At 42.2% G+C, this 21,646-nt stretch overlaps 1 protein-coding gene across 4 annotated transcripts in view; it reads right to left on the reverse strand.

Moving 5' to 3' along the window:
- Positions 1–21,646, reverse strand: part of CEP70 (centrosomal protein 70) — a 2,129,610-nt gene that overhangs the window by 271,863 nt on the left and 1,836,101 nt on the right. For all 4 annotated transcript variants that reach the window (XM_044075003.1, XM_044074999.1, XM_044075002.1 and 1 more), the window contains one exon: positions 3,244–3,323. In XM_044075003.1, the coding sequence (XP_043930938.1) occupies positions 3,244–3,323 (80 nt within the window). The remainder of the gene's footprint in view (positions 1–3,243; positions 3,324–21,646) is intronic.

The raw sequence follows: 21,646 nt of genomic DNA on the forward strand, positions 1-21,646 counted from the left end.
GCCTGACGGCAGGAGAACCCATCTGTTATGACTGCAGCTGTATGCACGATGAACATCAATGTCATGCTATTTTGGAAGATGTTGGCGTTACTTTGGAGAATGTGAATAAAACTAGAATTACATTTAGGCAAGGGAACTGTAATTCAAAGTTGGTAATTTATATGGCAAAGTGCATGGCATGTTCATGCTACATCATAGGGAAAACTGAGAGGTGTCTTAAAAAAAGAATCTATGATCATCTATACAGTATAAGGAGGCAGGATAGTAATAATGCCCTTTACAGACATGCAGAAAAATGTGGGGATGGTCATGTTTTTAAGTTTGCCATATTAGAACAAATTAGGATAGACCATTGAGGGGGTAATTTTAAAGCCATTTTTGGTTATAGAAAGGTAATGTGGCAATTACTGACTGATGCTTCCACTTTACCTGGTCTTAATAACCATATAGCTATTAAAACCATATTACAAGTACAGAGTTAGGTATATACAAATGTAAATGTATTTTAAACAAGGTCTGTTTCAAGGAATTTATTCTGAAACTATACTATGGTGCATTTTATGCATTTAAATGAGTCTGTACAATTAATTGACTGTTATTGTTTGATGTGATTGGTATGGCACTCACAGTTAACTATTGTTTATATATATATATATATATATATATATATATAAAATATATGTTTTGTATGATTTGTGCCCAAGATTGTTATGATTTTTATTCATTTAATTTACATGGGTTTAGTTACATGTATTAGGCTGGATTTACTTTAAATGAAGTATAGCTTTTATTGACAGTGGCTTTGGCGCCAAAATACAGGGTATTTAAATGTGTAATTTAAAGTAATGAGTATTCTGATGAAGTCCACATTTTAGTGGATGAACGCGCTTAATCTTGTGGAGTTTGTGTGATTTTTACATTTCGCCTACTGGTTTCTTCCTGGTGGAGTCAGAGACTAAGCGTTTATTTAATTTCTTCTTTTTTATTTGTTGACTAAACGCTTTATCTGGTTTAAATGTTATTTTTATAATTTATATTTTAAATAACTGAATTTTTATTTATTTTTTTATCTTGGTGGGCAAGTGCACTTTAAACCTAGGTAATGGTTTAGTCATATGACTACTGGATAGGTTATTTAAACCTGTGAAACCCTATAAAAACAGTTTTGATGAAGTCCCAATTTTTTGCATGAAAGTGCTTCACTTTAAGTTCTTTATTTATTTCACTGCTTTGTGGAATTCTTGAGGGTTGGGTCCTGTGGCTTATGGCACTGGTGCATTTTATTTTGATATATACATGCGCACACGCACACATAAATACACACACTTTTATATACAAAATATATAACACACACACATTGTATTATCATTAAGTGAATGCTCAAAGGAATGGATACAAAACAAGAGATCAAAACACAAAAAAAAAAAAACTGCAGGAGCTCCTCACACCCTCTACTTAATATTTATACCAATTCTAAGATCACAAAATAGCAGGATAAGGGCAAATTTCCAAAGGCTGCTGTACTACAATCTTGCATGTAAACGAGCCTGCAGTCTTAAAAAACAGTCTATAAGGGCATTTGCTCTTACAGACTGCAATCATATACACACAAACACATATACATTATACATTATATATTATATATGTGTATATGCATTAAATATATATACATATAGATACACACACACACACACACACACACACATATATATATATATATATATATATATATATATATATGGAGAGAGAGAGTGTGGATGACAAATGTTCTGAAGTTACTTAGCTCAGATTTTACTTACTGAAAATTACACAATGAACACCTCACTAATCTGAATGCAAACAAATATCCTGATACTAATATTGTCTTGAGAGACATATCTGTATAATGACAGAGGTAGGGATGGGGGACTGCAAGGTGTGTGTCTTTAGTGTTAGGGTCAGGAACAGGTTTAGCACATATGAGTGAGAGATGTTGCAGACTCTACCCCCCCCAGCAGCACCCTTAATTATATGTGCTAACTCTAACTCTAAATGGACACTGACACTTGGTAGCGGAATACCGGAGGATTTCATGTGGCTGGAGGATGGTTAACTGCTGTTGGGAGTGTGGAAACAGCTTCTTTTCATCTCCTGCAGCTGACCATCTGCTGCTACCAGTTCTTTTCTTTCACTGGGTTTACCAGACCCACCTTAGCCTCCCTTGCACTAAACCCAACACAAGGAGGAGACTGAAGTACTTGATGCAGTACCATATTGGTGTTCTACAAGTGCTTGAGTCTCAACTGCTGAAAATCTATGGTCTCAAAGGCAGTGACTGAAGTGTCTTGCTGCTTGGGTAGGCTGCTGATTGCACTCAAACACGATATGAGTTCAGGCAAGCAGCTGCCTCATCTTACCCAAACACATTATTCAAGTTCTAGCAATGTAAGTTCAGCAGCCACAGTGAGGAAGTGGGAGTGTGGATTAGGGCACTGATGGGGATGTGAGCATCAGGGTTAGAAAGCTTATGGTTAGAAGCAATACTTGGGGTTTAAATTTAGGAAGTGGGATGGGGGTTTAGGGTTACAGTCAAGGCTATGGTAGGGTTATAGGAGCTAATTAGTTACAGGAGAGCGAGTCAGTGGGAGTTCGAACACATGCCTATTTGAGCAAGAGTATCATGAGCATACAGCATGCAAGAATATGTAGTAGACCCACATCAAACTGATGCCAGGAAATGTTTTTCACAGTTTCCCCACCCTATGATCATGTCCAGTAACATCTCATGGGTGGGATGTACAACAAGCAACTACAATGAACTATCACACACTTCCACAAGGGAATGATGCCAGCAAATACCCCACCATCTTTCAGTTAGTACCTCAAAGTTATTTCACATCTTCACTACAGAAACGCCAGCACCTCACATGCCTCAGCCGCTAATTGAACCCAGGCTGCCTAGTCCGTAATCAGGGCTTTATTTCCCTATGTCATAATGCTAACTATGGGGAGGATTTTATAGTGCTATATGTTGGGAGTAAGGTGGTGAAATCACAGTTTATGATGGTGAAAAATGGTGGCTGTTTACTCTTGGAAAATCTGATGCACAAATTTGTGTTTTAGCATAAGATAGACTCGTTATTTTCATTGCCTGGTGCATATTTTATCAACTCTTGACAGCTAATCAAGTTCCATTTCTTTTGAGCCATTTTACAACATAATAAATAATTAAAAATAGATTTAAAAATGTATTCAAAATGTTACCTAGAATTTGAAATAAGCCGTTAAGGAGTTCACTGAATGCTGGGAAAAATTCATCATAGTCTTTCAATTTGATAATAATGCTGTAGAGACAAACAGATAAAATGAATATTATTTGATTATTTATTACTATTTCAGCTGCTGTTTCTAAAAATGACTGCAATTTGCTCACAAAAAATGGCATAACATTACTTAAGTGCATCAAAAGGTACCATAAAATTGACAAAGGAATCAACAATCTTCAACACTTCATGAAGTCAACCTGATATTTAACCCATAGCAAAATACTAATATCTAGGGTAATAAACAACCATATTCATCATCATCAACCCCCCTTTTCTCCACTTACAGGGTTGGGGTACCATGTCTCCCTATTCAATGCCATTTTATCTTCTTCGACACTCATGATTATCACAGGTCTTCTCACACACAATCCATCCACCTCTTTGCTGGATGCCCTTGTTTCTTCTTGCCTTCTTCCTGTCTGTCCTAAATCTTCACCAGATTGTCTCCTGCTTTCTTGCACATGTGCCCGAACTACTGTAATCTGTTTTCTTTTAACTTGTCTGCAGTTGGAGCTAAGTTGGCTTCTGCTCTTCTGTCCTCATTCCTTTAACTGTCCCACAGTGTGCATTGTATCACCTGTCTCTGGCACTTCATCTCCATCACCTCTACCTTTACTGCCGACGTTTCTATACCATACAGTAATACTAGTCGCACAAATGTTTGTTCACCTTTCTTTTCAATCTCTTTCTCATTTTTCTGTCATACACTACCCCTAATACTCTGTGCCATTTAACTGCAACTCCTCTGATTCTAGCTTTGACCTCCTCATTCAGACTTCTCCTCTCCTCAAACATCCCTCCCAGGTACTTGAAGCTGTTTACCTGTTACATTGTTTTTCCTTCTATCACAATGTTCAGCTACTTATGATTCCCCCATTTGCTGCCATTACAACCATTTTATCTGAACTCAGTTTCATCCCATGTGCTTTCTATATTGCATTATATTCCTCTACCTTTTGCTGAAAGTCTGCCTGTAATGCCACATTGCCTCCATATTGCAACTTTGTTGACCTGTTCCCTCTGACCTGTTTGTTAATCTAGTCTATTACCAGCATGACAGCAGTGGGCTCAGAGTTGAACCCTGATGTACACCCACTCAATGGGAACCCCTCTGTAAGACCGAACACTGTTCACATTTGAGTCATTGTTGTCCTTGTACAAAACTGCTCTAATTCTACCAAATGTTTCTGGGACTTCAAACCACCACAGGACTGCCCAAATAAACCTTCTCGGAACCTTGATATATGCTTTACCTGTGTCTAGGAATGTCTAGTTGGACTTTTTCCTAATTTCTAGCTTCTTCTCAAAACATCTGTCTCACAGCAAACATCAGGTCGGTTGTGCTGCATCGTGATCTGAATCCAAACTGCTCATTTCCGATCTTACTTTCTACTGCTATACAAATTCATTCATCAGTCACCCTCTCCAGAACTTTCATTCAGTGTGACAGGAGTTTGATACCCCTATAATGCCCACAGTTGTGAATGTCCCCTGTCCTGAACACTGGCACTAGCATGCTTATTCTCCAATCATCTGGGATAAGTCTTTCACATAATATTAAGGCTTTAAATGAATTAATAAAATGTGGACATTTAAAAGTAGAAAAGAATAAAGAATGGATGTATAAAAATAATTTTTAAGACTGAAATTGATTATATAGTTTACTCTAAAGACATGGAAGAAATAACGGAGTATAGATGGCAGAGTTTCCAGATCACAGAGCAGCAGGGGCTAGAACAGGGGAAGACATCAAAATAATAAAGGAGGGAAAGGGAATAAAAAGATTAACTGCATAATTTAAAAATGATAGGAGAAAAGATTATATGACAATGAGACCATTTTATAAAAATTGGACACAGTGATGAGAAGTGTATAAGCAGAAGTATAAAAAATATAGTTAGAAGTGGAAAGAAGAATAAAAAAGAAGATGAACTATAAATAGATTTTATAGCAATATAAGAAAGAGAAAATAGGAGGGACGAAATAGAAAAATATGTGTATGAAAAAGAATATAGCAAAAGCAAAATGATGTTACACAGGCAGAATTTTTTTCTGAAAGTAGAAAGAGATGAGGTTCCCCTTATTTAGCAAAAGTAAAAATGAGAGAAGGAAGGAAGGATGCCATCTTAGATGGACAAGTTAATATAAAATGCAAAATAAAAAGAAACAAAAAGATATTATAGAGACAGAGATGACTGCAATTAGGGGAACAGAGAATAGGCAAGAGTGGGCTGGAATATACTGGAGAAAACTGGCAAAGGAACCAAGGTATTGGACTAAAAAAAAAAAAATAGGGAGGGAAAGGTAACGGATTGGGAAGAGGCCAATAATTCATTTGGAATGCAGGCTACAAACTGCCTTTCCTATCAAGGAAAGATTTCAGAGTATAGGCAAAGAGAAGGAAATGGGGGATCCTAAATGAAGGACCAGCACTGGAAGAGTTTTTAGTAGAACCTAGAACTGAAGTTGCTGTTAAAAATTATATAAAATACTGTATGACAATGCAAAACACTCTGCTTGTGCTGTGCTGATGAGGTCATAACAAGGACGAAATATGCATATCCACAGCTAGTGGAGTTTGGCTTTATCGGCCTGAAACTGTCCAGTAAAACGAGGAAACAAGTCATGGGCATTCAGACTCGCCAATTAGCTGAAACACCTGATGCTCATAAGGTTAATTTGCATATATCCCATGTGCCTCTGATACAAGAGGTTTGGGAGGTCACTCAGTGGATGTTCTAGCTTTGCTGGAGTTTTCGTTTTTACTGATTGGGTTTTCAGTGACCTTCTTACTCATTGTTTTAGTTTGTATGATAGGAATCAGAGGAGGTTGGGAAGGACTTGGAAGAGAGCTTGGATAAGCAATTCACAAAGAACATATGGGGGATATATTTATGGCTCCCAAATATGGAACAAAGTCTAGATGATTTAGGATCTTTGCTTGGCAGTGTTTGCAAAGGTGTTTTTATACCCCAGCAGACTCCAAAGAATGTTTTCTCATGTAGACTGCAAATGTTGGAGGTGTGATACTGGGATGCATGACTAGGCTTAAAAAAGGCCCTTGTAGTCGTTAGCCTAGTAAACACCTATGAACATATAAGAAATTGATAACTGGGAACACATTTTTTGGGAGTGTAATGATTTGGATATTTAGAAAAGGGTAGGAGCAAACTACATAGAAAAATGGGAATTGTGGGAACAATATATACAGAATAATGTTTTGCAGAAGGAATGAGATTTAAGGGACGGCTGGAATTGAATGAGCTTTGCAATATTTGACTGAGAATGACTGGACAGATTAGAAGTGATGTATAATGTTTGCAACTGAAAATATGTCAATATGATTTGTTTTCATGTACACAAATATATCATTGCATATGTAATAAGTGATAATTTAATAAAAATGTTTTTTGTTTAAAAAAAGGAGAGATTATGAGGTGGTACGCAATTGTATATAGAAATTGTATGAAAAAGTGGAACTAGATGGGCAAGAAGAATGGGAAGTAAAACAATATCTGAAAAAGTAAGGAATTTTGTAGAAAATGATACGACAGCGGAAGAAATAGAGAATGCAATAAAAGGTAAGAGTGAATCAGGTTAGGATTTGATGGTACAAGTTATGAGTATTCTAAAGAAATTAATACATTTTTTTTAAATATTAAGTGAATAGAGAAGGAAGGTATAATGGAAGTACACATGTGGCGGAGTGATAAAATAGATATAGAAAAACTGAAAGAAAAGATATAAAAAAATGGAGGCCTAAAACACTAGAATTACCAACTGTAAAACATTTATGAAAACACTACTATTGTACATGGTAGCAGGTGAAGGGATGCATGGCATGAAAGGTACAGAGGTGAAAGAAATGTTAATTATAGTAAAAGAAGTAGGACAGATGATACAAAAAGAAAAAGACTGACAGCATGTGATGTAGCTAAAGATTTTGATAAAGTGATCCATGAAATACAGTGGCAGATTTTACAGGCATATGGCTTAGGAGAAAAAATATTAATGTAATAAAGAAATATGAAAATTCACTGGTACAAGTTATGATAAACGGATGGGTGGGAAAAGTACCATTCAGAGAGAAGTAAAACAAGGATGTCCAGGGAGTATGTGACTATTTGTATTATTATGATATAACTAAAAAGATCAACTCTACTTGACTCCAAGTAGACTATTCTCTATCTATTAAACCTAGCACTTGCTCCTACAGTACTTATTACCTTGATACGGCACTCTTGTCATAGATAGTACCCCAAAAAGGCAACCCCCCATTTCTCGGTCACCCACGTCCCCGGAATCTTTTTTTAAAGTTTTTCGTCTACCCTTCTAGCATGTCGAGGGATCAGTTGCTAGTGTCCTCTCCTGCTCAGCTGGTGAACCTGGGAATATTGAGGCAATGTTTCAATTGCCTCATGTACACAGACAACCCTTTCCTCCTCCCACAAAACACAAATACATGCGAGAGATGCAACTATACGGCCAAACTGGAGGCTGAGCTCTCTCAACATAGGACTGGCAAGACCAGTCAGGAGGAGAAGGTTACCACACACACTATAGACCCAGTCTCACATAGTACCATTACAACCTCAAATCATACACATAAACACACAAAGACATACTGAGGCTCTGATCAAAAATCTACCAAAACAGCAGATGCCACCAAAGCAGACACCCAAACAACCACCACCTCAGAACACAACACCCGCAACACATAGACCTCACAGTCAGAGTGTCAAACAGTCACAGCCCTTAAGGCCAAACACAATGCCAGACACACTAGTCATTGGTGACTCCATAGTCAGACACACTGATGTCCCGCTCACCAGACTGAGTAAGGAGAAGGTCACAGTAAGCTGCCTGTCGGGCGCTAGAATCCGCCACATAATGCAAGCACTCAGGTCTCTCAACAGCAGGTACAAATATGACTCAGTCATTGTCCACGCTGGTGTAAACGACCTGAGACGTACCTCCTTGGACTACATGAAAAGAGACATTGAGGAGCTCTCTGATTATGTAGCCCAGGCAGGTATGACCCTGACCTTGAGCAGTATCCTACCTTCACCAAGAATGATGCCACAATACAGAGATAAGATGATCAGCTTTAACAATTGGCTTAAAACATTGGTGTCATTCAAAGGGGATCCAGTATCTGTCTGCCTGGGATGACATGCTGGACAAGCCACGCTGCTTGAGGGCGGCTTGCACCTGTCACCCTGGGATTCGGATATTGGCAAAGGCTCTTGCCACCCCATAGTGCCTTTTTAGGCAAGGCTCAAATTCTAAACCTACCACCCTAGAACACAAAAAAGGAAAAAAACTAAGGGTAATGCTGCTCAATGCCAGAAGTCTAAATCTCAAAATGCACTTTTCGAGGCCCTTCTCAGTATGGAGAACATCGATGTCTGTGCTGTGACAGAAACCTGGTTCAAGGCTCCTGAGAGCACCCCAGCGCTATCAGGTTTTACCTCATATCATGCGTTCCGGCCCCAAAATCCGGACAATACCAAGAAAGGAGGGGGTATCCATATTCATCAAGGACACCCACACCTCAAGACTGGTGGCAACGCACGATGCATCGGAGACCATCCAGGTGCAATTAACCATAGGCAAGACTGCTCTGCAAATTGTAGCATGTTACAGGCCACCCTCACAAACTCAGGAAACTCACATGGCCTTCCTGAAAACACTAGAGGGATAAATGTATCACCAAACACCATCATACTAGGTGACTTCAATTACCCTAATATAGACTGGGAACACTACTCAAGCCCAAACACCCTAGCCCAAAAGTTCCTGGAATTCATAAACTCAAATGCCATGGAACAACTAGTCACCATCCCACAAGAGGAGATAACATACTTGATCTCATCATCACGAACATGGGAGCACAATGTTCAACACCGGAAGTATACCCCTCACTGGTGAGATCAGATCACAAACTAATCCCGCTGGAGGTCCTCATCCCACCCCCACCTGAAATAAAAAAGACCACAGTAAAGAACTTCTCAAAAGCCGACTTCACACTTCTAAAGACTAGTGTGGTCTCCTTTCAGGCCCCCGAGCCGGCGGAAAACAATACTCAAGCCGCTGAATCACTTACAAACACCTTCTACCAGCACATGCAGGACTGCATGGATAAGGCAATCCCCAAGCAAAACAAAGACTCTTTGTACCAAAGGCAAGCGTCCAGTCTGGTGGACCCCAGCCATAAACAAACTCTACAACAAAAGGAGGAAGCTACTACAAGATAGAGCAAAATCCTTAAAAGGTAAGACACCCTTGATCACTATAAGTAAAAAACTAAGAGCTCTCATAAAATCATCCAAAGCAAATTTCGAGAGAAAAATAGCTAAAGACTCAAAAGACAATCATAAGGCCTTCTTTAGCTATGTTAGAAACCTAGGAGGAAACTCCCAGATATGCTCAGAACTAGTTCAAAATGATGTGAAGATTACTGATCCTACAGACATTGCCAACATACTGGCTGACAGGTTCAGTGCAAACTTCTCCCCTCCCCAAAAGGAGAGATATCTATACCAAATGAGTGCAGCCCCCCAAACATCTCCAGCGCCCAAGTGAGAACTGCTCTCTCCAAAGCAAAAAACACAGCATCCATGGGACCCGATGGTGTCCCCGGCTGTGTGTTCCACGAACTCAATGATGAATTAAACCCACAGCTAGGACAGCTGTTTAATCAAAGTCTTACCTCTGGATACGTACCCAGGGAGTGGCGCACTGCAACTGTGGTCCCACTTCACAAAGGCGGTGCCTCCACAGACCCTGGAAATTACCGGCCCATTAGCTTGACAAGCCTTATCTGCAAAGCCATGGAGAGGATCATAATGGACCTCATAAATAAAGACATAGGGAATTTGCAGACTTTGGATCCAACCCAGTTTGGCTTTGTCAAAGGCAGATCATGCCTTTTAAACTTGGTTGACTTTTTCGAAACAGTCACCAAAGCCATTGATGAGGGAAAGGCAGTCCATACAGCCTACCTCGATCTGGCTAAGGCCTTGATACAATACCCCACTCGGGTATCATTGAAAAACTCATCAGCTTAAATGTTAACCCATACATCACAAGATGGGTTGCAAACTGGCTGAGTGACAGAACCCACAGGGTCAGAGTTGCTGGCGCCATGTCAGACTCAAAGCCTGTCACAAGTGGTGTCCCACAGGGCTCAGTCCTGGGCCCACTCTTGTTTGGCATCTACTTTTCCAGTACAAGCAAACACAGGAGGGTTATGGCTGACAAAGTTTGCAGATGACTGCAAACTGGCGCCATAGTAGAAAACACATCTGACACAGATATCCTTCAGAAGGGTCTCACAGAAGCGGATAACTGGTGCCAGAGCCACGGCCTAAAGTTAAATGCCAAAAATGCATAGTCATACCCTTCGGGAAAAACAAGGTTACCCCTAGCTACCAAATAGGTGGCAATCCACTGAGCACAGAAGAAGTTATCAGGGACCTGGGGACCCAGGTTGATAGTAGTCTGTCATTCGACACCCATGTAGCTAAAGTAGTTAGGAAGTCCTTCTACATTGCCCACCTTATCATGAAGGGATTCTCATCTAGATCAAGTAAGGTCATAGTCTCCCTTTACTCATCACTCATCAGACCAATGATTGAGTACAATGCCCCATTCGGAATGTATCTGACCCGACACTTGCAGCAGCTGGAGAGGCCACAAAAGTTCCTCACCAAAAGGATAAAGGGTCTCAAAAATCTGTCCTATGCTGCCCGACTGAAAGAACTCCAGCTCTATTCAGTCGCTTACCGCTTGCTCAGAGGTGACCTTTGCCTAACATACAAGGCCATGTCAAACCCAGATTTGATGAATATGCTTCACCTCAAAAAAATCTAGATCCATCAGAGCCACAAGGGCGGGAGAATTAAACCTCGACACGGCTATTAATAGGACGTGCTGGAGGATAGATTCATCACCCAAAGACTCCTATGCTGTGGAACAAAATCCCGGTACATGTGAGGCAGAGCACCTCGCTGGCCTTGTTCAAGAGAAATCTTGACCAATGGATGGGAGATCGCAGATATACCCCAGGAATTACCTCAGTGTCACTGCTCGACAGAGGCACAGCAAAATAATGGGTATAGTTCCCCATACTAAAGGGGTGGCGTAAGCCACAAAACAATGGGCTAGGCTTATAAATGCCCTCGGGCAGATAGCCTAGTATGAACCTATGAACCTATGAATGCAGTAGCATAGACAAGCATGTATATAATGAGGGAGGCAAGATGTGAGATAGAAGGAAATGCTGCATTACCAATATGTATGACATATGCAGATGATTTTAGTTCTGATAAAAAGCAAGGGCTGGATAAATCAGGTTGTAATAAGAATCAAAAAGTTGATAAAGTTAGTCTACAGTCAAACGAAATGAAGCATCAGGAATTTGGTGAGAAAAAAAATAAATAGAGCTTATTTTGCAAGAAAAATGAAATTTTTGGAAGTGACACTTGGTGAGTATGAAAATGTATTAAAAAGTTGTTAGCTTTTAGAAAAGGCTTTACTAATCATTTCAGAAAAGACATATATAAGGAATACTTGCATATTAGGAAAAATAATACATTTAGGGGGGATATTTGTATCCCACTGAAATGAAAAAGTTAGAGATTTTTTTTAGCTTCATTTGGGGCTCAATGCTGAACCCAGTGATAAGAGGGATAATTTATAATAAAAAAGGTGGTGGCCTGAATTTGAAAAATACAGCAGTAATGAGAAAGGTAAAAGAAAGGCAAAAAGAAAGGATAGGTAAGATGCTATATGAAAACTATAAAAATGTAGGAAGAAAAGAATAGGGAACAAAAAGAAAAAAAAAAGAAGATATGAAAAAAAATGAAATTATGGAAGTTAAACGCAAGTGAAGTTGATAGGAAAAGAAAAGAATGGTACATGATTTTAGAAAAAAAATTATGGAAGGAATTAAACAATTAAAAAGGGAAAAAAAAAAGTTTGAATTTTCTATGAAGAGGATTTTTTGTGCAGAATTTTACTACACAAGTAACCAGTGAAAAGGAATACGAAATATATGGTGATGGAATGAAGAAAACAAGTTGACTGTAGTGAAAAAAAAAAAAAAACATTATGTACTCACCATAACGTTCCATCTGAGTAGTTGTACTTCATTTGTCTTCAACCTGTGGGTATTTGGATCCGAGACGGCTGCATCACTAGCATCTGATCCGAGCTCCAAGCTCCTCCCCTTACCCATACTGCTCCCCTATCTCCTTCCTTTCCTCAGATCGAGTTTGCTGCACTAAAAACATGAACCCAACCCAATCAGACCTTACCACTAATGGCTCCCAAAAACCAAGCCAAGCATAACCAGAAGAGCCACAATAGTGCTCTTCTCCCATATACAAGGTTAGAACACTATTTATGAGGTCAGGGGGAAGGAGGGGGCATGGTTGAAGACAAATGAAGTACAACTACTCAGATGGAATGTTACGGTGAGGACATAACTTCTTTATCTGAAATAGTTGACTTCATTTGGTCTTCAACCTGTGGGACAGAGTACCCAGCTACCAACACCTAAGTGGCCCTCATAGAAGGATATTCTAGAGCACCGCAGAGCCAAAGAAAGCCCTATTCCAGGAAACGGTGTCCAAAATGTCATCCAGTGACACCCTAGACCAAAAAGATGCTGAGGTGGCCATGGACCTAGTGGACTGGGCTTTCATCTGACCCAGAGGGGAAATGCCTTTATCAAAACATACTTGCATGATACATTGGGAAAATCCACTTCCTTCAATATACGTTTCTGGTAGAAGACTAGTGAGCCGCTACCAAAATGGTTTTAACTGGAGAGGATAAACAGAGAGCCCTAATCACTACTGGAACTGGAGCAGCTAAGCAGCGGGTTTCAGACTGTCCAGGTCTGGATGAGGAATTCCCGAGGAATGCGAAATGAGATCCGAAACCAGATCCAAGATCCATGGTGGAAATGTCAGGTGAGACCAAAGGCAGGGGAACCAGACTTGGCAAGGCCAGAATGGGGCAATGAGGATTACTGTGCTCCCCAATCTGTGAGCTTTCCGAAGAAATTTCGGAATGAGAGGTAATGGGGTGTTAAGCATAAAGAAGACCGGCAGGCTAAGCATGAACCAGTGTGTCTCTGGGTGCTTCCCCCTAAGGGGGGTTCAGAGTGAAGAAATTGCTGCATTTCACTTTGGAAGGAGATGCGAGGAGATTGCAACAAGCCTGAACCCACTAGAGGAAGATCTGTTCTGCTACTGAAGGATTCAGAGACCACTTGTAAGGCATCAGAACAGTCCTGCTGAGCCTGTCTGCCAGAATGTTGGACCTTCCTGGAATGTGCATTGCCACCAGAAAACGTCCAGTGGAGATCACCCATTCCCACACTCTCATGGCTTCGTGACAAAGGGGGTAGGATCCATTTTTGCCCTGTTTGTTGATATACCAGATTACTGACATGTTGTCTGACTGAATAGCAATAGTCCCTACAGGAAGATGGGCATAAAGGGCCTGCAACGCTAGAAGAACTGCCCTCCTCTCCAGGATGTTGATATGCAAATTGGTCTTGAAAGGGGACTGTGCCTTGGGCAGTTCTGCCTCAGCAATGCCTCCCCACCCTAGCTGGGAAACGTCTGTGGTCACTGTGGTTGTGGGAAAGGACGGAACAAAGGGACGTCCCTTGACAAGGTTCGGGGAGAGAATCCACCAGTGAACAGACTCACTACAAGCCCGGGAAATCCGAACTGCTAGCATCCACTGGAGAACTCGCATACGAAGTCGTGCAAAGGGTAGAAGATTGATTGTGGCTACCATGGAACCCAGAGCCTGCAGAACTGACTCCGCTGAGGGATGGTGAGCCTGGAGAATGTAAGAAACATGAAGTCTCAAATTGTGTACCCTTTCCGGGGTGAGGTAAACCTCCATTTGTATGGTGTCCAACCAAGCTCCTATAAAATCTAGGATTTGGACTGGAGTCAGTGATGATTTGCTGAGATTTATAGTAATGCCCAGACTGTTCACCAATACCAGGAAATAGTCCCTGGCTTGGCACAGCAGACGCTTGGTGGGGGCAGCAAGGAGCCAATTGTCCAGGTAAGGAAAGACCTGAATTCTCTGGAGCCTCAGGTGAGCAGCTACTACCGCCATCACTTTGGTAAACACCCTGGGGGATGTGGTGAGACCAAAGGGGAGGGCCCTGAACTGATAATGATTGACCTGTAGCTAGAAGAGGAGAAACCTGCGGGAGTGCCAGTTCATTTTGAGATAATAGTAGTATGCGTCCTGCAGGTCGAACGAGCATATCCAATCTTTTTCCTGCAGGTAGGGCAGGATGGACTTGAAGGGTGAACATCCAAAATTTTTCTTTGGCTACAGATAGGTTCAAGGTGGAAAGATCCAGAATGGGTTTTAGGTCCCACATTGTCTTTGGCACTAAAAAAAAAACCCTGGAATAAATGCCCAATCCACATTGGTCTGAGGGGATGGTTTGGATGGCTTGTTTTCTTAGCAGCTTGTCTATTTTTAGTGCTGCTACCTCCTTTTGCATGGGTGGAATGTCTGGGAGGTGTTTTGGTGGGACAGGTGGCTCTATGAATGGGATACAATAACCTCTGGATATGATTTGCAACACCCAATGGTCTGTTGTTACGCACTCCCACTCCATTGGGTGTAGCGAGAGGCGACCCCTGACTGCCTCCAGAGATGAGCAGTCAGGCAGCCCCTCAGGGCTGTTGTGTGGGCCTGTCCGAAAACGGTTCTTATGACCCGAAATTCCTTGGATCCTCCCTGCCTCTGGCCCGGCACCTATCATAATCCCCTCTGCTTCTGGTGGAAGATAAATCTTGAGTGTCCTAGGAGAACTGAGATTTCCTGAACCACATCTTCTTTCCCCCTCACTGATTCCTAGAGATGGATCTTTGAGGGGCAGAGAAGTGGATACCAATGGCAGACATTGTCTTCCCGTCCTTCTCACTCTGGATCAGTGTTTCATGCACAGACTTACCAAACAGGGAAGAACCATCATATGGGGCATTAGCAAAGTATGCCTTGAAGGGTTCCGAAAATGAACACAGCCAGAGCCAGGAGTGATGCCTCATGGCAATGCCGGGCTCTGCAGTCCTGGTGGCTCCCTCTGTACTGTGGGAAAGGAGGGAGCCACCAGGGTTGCCAGGTCCAGCATTGCCATGGGGCATTAGCAAACTATGCCTTGAAGGGTTCCGAGAATTAACACAGCCGGAGCCAGGAGTGATGCCTCACGGCAACACTGGACCTGGCAGCCTTGGTGGCTCCCTCCATAGCATGGGAAAGGAGGTGCATGGACGTGTTGGCTACTGCCTTTAGAGTGGACATTTGTGCGGAGAATGTGTTCTTGCCCTCTGCCGACATGGACTCCAGGGGCGACTCAATGACCACTTTCACCAGGTCACACTGCAGTCGGATGACATATGCCATATAGTTCAGTGCCCTTATGGTAAAGGTTGCTGAATCATACACCCACTATCCCAGACAGTCCATAGTCCTCGACTCCTGGTCAGGAGGATGGACCATAGAGTTATCCTGTGGGAGCTCTTTCTTTGTGGTGGCTGTCACCATCATAGCATCTACTGGGGACCACTTACTCCAGCTAGCCCTGTCAGGTGGGGGACTGAGAATTTTATCTGGATGCTTGGGAATAGGCTCCACAGTGTCCAGTTCCTTCCATGCCAGAGATGTTATCAGGTCCACAAGCGGGTCCGTCGAAGGGGACACCAAGGAGGTAGACGGGGCCCATGCCAAATGCCTCTAGGAACACAGACTCGTCCATGGTTGGTTTTTAGGTGGCCCCCCCCTTTTTGGCGAAGGAGTTCCATGATGTCTCCAAAGGAGACATCTTCAGGGGTGACCTGGAGGAACCTTCCCCTGCCTCCAAGTTGGAGTCATCCATGAGGGACTCTGGAGAGCAGCCCAGGTGCCTCTTTTTGCACATCTGTTCGCAAGGAGCCTCCACAGTGGGACTCTCTGCAAGGGACTTGCAAACAAGTTGCTCTCGAGTGGGAGCTTCCTGAGGCAAATCAAGCATGGGCTGCCCAGAGAGGACAGGAGAGTCGAGGCCGTACTCTGAGCTGAGGGAGTCGGGATGGAGTCCAAGGAAGAGATGATCAGAGGTCTCCACTCACTTGAGAAGACTCTCTCCACCATGTCAAAAGCCAAGGGAGAGGGGACGTCCTGAGAAACTAGCAGAGGAGCTGTTCTCCTTGGATCCGATGGGGGAGTCAGAGCAGAGACTGCAGGAGCCAGGATGCTGAGAGGAAGACTGTGCTCTGACAAGCTCAGAGCCGTAGCCTCGGCATTGGATCTGAGGGGGTGCTGTCAAATCCAATACACTCAAGGCAATGGCCGGTGTCGAGGTACAAGGTACTGTCGGTGCCGACCCTCTGACTCCAAGGGCCCTCAGATCCAAGGACACCAAAACGGATGGCCATGTTGGAGAAAGAGTTATAGGGGTGAAGAAAGGCTGAGGCAGAGGGGGCTGGCAAGACTCCCATTTGGATCTGGGTGCGGATGAACTTCCGTATCATCCTGTCCATCTCTGCCTAAGACTATGGATTGACCTTCAAGATGAAGCTGCCAACACCATCTGGGAGTGCCAATGAGGGGAAGCCCTTGAAGGTGGTTTAGATGTCTCCAGCTCCGGGGAGAACCTGGGTGATCGGAGCCTAGGAGTACTGGGTCTAGGAGGAGACTTAACTTTTGTTGGGGGCCCTGCCAGAGCCAAGCAGTCCAGAGACCTTTTCCTAGACTTGCCTTTCCTGTGCTTGTCTCCCTCCCCAGACCTAATGGCGGGAGTTTGAATCCCAGAGGCCAAGGGAGAAGCAGAAGTAGAAGCAGTAGCGGGAGACGCTGTGAAAGTAGAAGTTACTGGGACAGCCATCCCCGATGAAGAGAGCAAGCCCTTCAAGATTAACTTAATCCTCCTGTCCTTCAGGGCCTGCGGATTGAAGCCCACACAGATATGGCAGCAGGTAAGTGGGCCGCACCCAAACACAATACGCACAGAGTGTGGCCATCAGCTGGGGAGAGCTTATGGCCACACTCCGTGCACTTCCTCAAGACTGGCTTGGGGGGGGTCTCAGCCATCTTAGGGCAAACAAAACTCCGCAAACACCACAGACACTCTCACAAACTCGTTCAAGTAGGAAAGGGAGTAGGAAGGCCAAAGGGAAACTACTTAACCTTTTTTTTTTTAACTTAGCAAAACACAAACACTGATGGACAACACGGGTATAGGGAGGTTAAAGGTTTAGAAAAGGGAGAACCTACTTTCAACACCTCAAAGGGAAAAGCAGTAAACTTACCCCAAAAAAAACCTGGAGCTCAGCGACCACGATGCGTAGCTTTTCAGAGGCAAATGAGATCTGGGGGAAGGAAGGAGATAGGGGGAGCATTATGGGTAAGGGGAGGAGCTTGGAGCTCGGATTAGATGCTAGTGATGTCGCAGTCTCTTATCAGATTTAGATCCAAATACCCACAGGTTGAGGACCAAATAAAGTCAACTACTACAGATGCATTAATCTTTTTACAACCCAAAAAACAAAGAATTTTGGAAAAGTTTAAAAAAGAATATAGGTGGGGGGGGGTTTAAATGTATACATATTAATATGATATTATATGGGAAGTATAATAAAGTAAAGAAATGTGATACTGATAAATGGGGTAAAGTACCGTTTGCGACAATACGGATGCTATGGGAAAAAAGATGTGAGAATTTTATATAACAAGAAAATGAAAAGGATGATGTATTAGCTGAAATAAGCATTGTGGAAAAAAGGGTGGACGACAGAAGGTAAACATAAAAGAAAAAAGAATAAAATAAATAGAACTGTTTAAGTTTTTCTGGGTTGATAAAATAATTTTAAGTACAAATGTAGAAAACGTGTGTGTAAATAACTGATTTTTTTAATATGGTATAAAAAGGAATATAAATGTTAAAGCACCTCTACTGTTTCATCTGTCTGCTTTGCAAGACCACTACTACGTGGCGCCAGAGGACTGCTGTTGACCTGATTGTGAGAAATCCGAGATGGAGGACGTTATGACAGCTGGAGCAGAGTGTATTTTGTATGAAGCAGATTGAAAGGTTTCTGAAACTACTGGAATGAAGGAATTATTGTAACAGAGTTGGGAGGTGGATTACCAATACAGGATGTACTGAATTTAATGGAGCAAAGTAAACTGGAAAATGGAGCAGAAGTAAGTTAATGTGAACTAGCAGATCACATTATGGAAGCAGAAGAAATGAGAGTTTCAACAGGAAAAGAGGTGGATTTCAGAGATGAAGCAGAACACACAGGTGTGTACTTGGCTAGTGGATTAACTAGTTTAAAGGCACACATCAGCAACAAGGCCTGAAATAAAATCTTATGCTGTAAGAATGGGAAGACAAGCAGCTAGGGTAACAGACAGTATACAGCAACACTACAAGTGAGCAAGACAGAACTAAAAAAAGCCTGCAGTAAGAATTAAAACCAAGACTGTTTAAATAGATTTGATGTTTTGAAAAATATAATTTTGCCTTTAGAATTTAGTGTAAAAGTCATCAAACATTAATACATTTGGACACCGAGAACTTCATTGAAGTGACTTTTGAAACCGTTGTTTTATCAGAAAAAAATCATGTCTGAAGTAGGAAGAAGACAAAACACTGCACCATGGAAGGACTATTACATATCTATATCTATCTATATATTGATATATATCTATAAAAAACAGACTCTCTCTCTCTCTCTCTCTCTATATATATATATTAAATTTTGGACTGGAATTTTGGATCGGAAATTTTGGACACTGCTGAAATTGAGTCTTTCTTATTGGTTTGTAAGGAAGTGTATGATACATATGATACAAAAAGGTTTTTGATGAAGGAAATCTGTGGACTGGAGGGTGGGAAGTATTAGTAGCATTAAAGGTGACAGAATGAAGGATGCAACATATTCAAAATGCAATAAATTCTAATGAAGAGATGGAAAGAGAGGGACTTTTTGTAGAAATGAAAGGCATGTGGTACAGGACTGTGAGAAAGATGATGCAGTCACTGTGAACGGGAGAAACAGCTAAAACTTGTGAATCAAATTATAGTAAATTTAATGTAAAAGGGTATTTTTGACTTTACAAAGGAATAGCTGAAGTAAATTCTGAAAACAATAGCACAGATGATGACAGATAATTTTGTGGGAGAAAACATAGAAGGACAATATAATAAATTCTGAAAATATAGTTAAAAATAACGGAAAAAATGTTACTTAGGAACAGAATAGGTATGAACTACTGGGAAGTGAGGAAAGACAGGAGGGGGATTTTGAAACAAGAGAAGTGCAAGAACAAGGTAATGAAAAGTCAGTATGAGGATGGGTACAAAGAAGGAAAAGAAAAAGACACACTGAAAAAAAAATGGAAGGGATGAAAGATACTACGTGTTAATGTGAACAGTATTAGAAAAGATATTGGACACCAGGGCTAATGGTAATTTAATGGTGTAAGAAGGTGAAAGCAGAAATAAGAAGTTATGTACTCACCATAACATTCCATCTGAGTAGGAAACTTCATTTGTCTGCAACCTTTGGGTATCGGATCCGATCTCGGATCAGAGCCGGCAACTTGTTTCACAGCTATCAGATCCGAGCTCCTTGCTCCTCCCCTTACCCATAATCCCCTGCCAACCCTGACTGACCTCAGATCAAGTTTGCCCCCATACAAGCTGCTAAAAAGCTTAAATACATCCCAAAGGGGACTAGAAGAAGGACATCCAGGAACTAACAATTCTGAAGGGGGAAGGAGGGTGGGACGGTTGCAGACAAATGAAGTTTCCTACTCAGATGGAATGTTATGGTGAGTACATAACTTCTTAATCTGAAGTAGGTACTTCATTTGTTGGCAACCTTTGGGACAGAGTCCCCAGCTACCTGGATCTTGGGTGGCCATCATGGAAGGATATTCCGGAGCACTGCGGAGCCAAAAGATGCTCTCCCTCTGGAGATGATGTCCAGCTTATAATGGTTGATAAAGGTATGAGATGAGGCCCAAGTGGCTGCAGAGCAAATATCATCTAAAGACACTCTAGACCTAAAGGCAGCAGAGGTAGCTATAGAGCGAGTAGAGTGTGCACGAACTCCCTGAGGTGCGGGCCTCCCAGAACTTTCATAGGCCGATAGAATACACAGAGATCCAGCGTGATAAAGTCACCTTAGAAACAGGTTTACCTAAGTTAAATTTGGCAAAGGAGATGAACAACTGGTCGGATTATCTATGACCAGCAGTCCTGTGGATGTAAAAACGCAGTTGTCTATGCACATCTAACGAATGCAGTTTGTATTCTCCTTTGTTCTGATACTTAGGAAAGAAGACTGGCAGGTTAATAGATTGGTTGATATTAGCCTCTGAAGCCACCTTGGGAAGAAACGAGGTGATGGTCCTGAGGTACACACTATTCTGGTGAAAGGCCAAGTACAGGGGTTTTACACAAAGGGCCTGAAGCTCAGAAACTCTTTTTGCTGAAGTAATAGCAACAAGGAATGCCGTTTTCCAAGATAGGTACTTAAGATCAACCAAAGCAGCAGGTTCAAAAGGGGGAGCTGTTAATGCCTGTAGGACTAGTGATAAATCCCAAGGGGGTATAACTTCCTTGACAGGAGGTCTGAGCAGGAAGGTACCCTTGAGAAAGGTTTTACACAATTTAGCCGTAATCAAGGGACATGACTCATGTCCCACATGGTAATGAGAGATAGCTGCCAGTTGAACCTTGACCTTAGAGCAGCTAGCCCCCTGATGAAACAGACCTGTAAGGAAATCCAACACAGTCGGTAACGGCGCTGTGAAGGGATCTAAGTTATGATTCTCCGCTCAGATGGAGAAACGCTTCCACTTACTGTGATAGACCTTTGTAGTGGAAGGTTTGTGTGCTGCTACTAGGATGGCTTTAACTGAGGAAGAGATTCCGGGAGTCCTGACTAGGAGTGGAACTGGAGCAGCCAAGCTGTCAACTTGAGGTTGTCCAGATTTGGGATCGGGAGATTGAGGGGATGAGATATTAGCTCCGGTAGGGGATCCAGAATCCAAGGAGGATTTACCAGGTGAGACCACAGGTAAGGGAACCACATTTGACGAGGCCAGAATAGGGCAATGTGGATCATTCTGCTCCCCAACCGACTGGCTTTCTGTATGAGTTTCAGCATCAGAGGTAGAGGTGGGTAAGCATAAAGTAGACCAGGAGGCCAAGCATGCACCAGAGCGTCTCTCGGGGACTCCCCGAAGGGGGGAATTAGAGCGAAGTAACTGTTGCATTTCGTATTTGAGGGAGAAGC

Source organism: Protopterus annectens, chromosome 6.part0 (assembly GCF_019279795.1).
Source record: "Protopterus annectens isolate FY-2018-M chromosome 6.part0, PAN1.0, whole genome shotgun sequence".
NCBI lineage: Eukaryota > Metazoa > Chordata > Ceratodontiformes > Protopteridae > Protopterus > Protopterus annectens.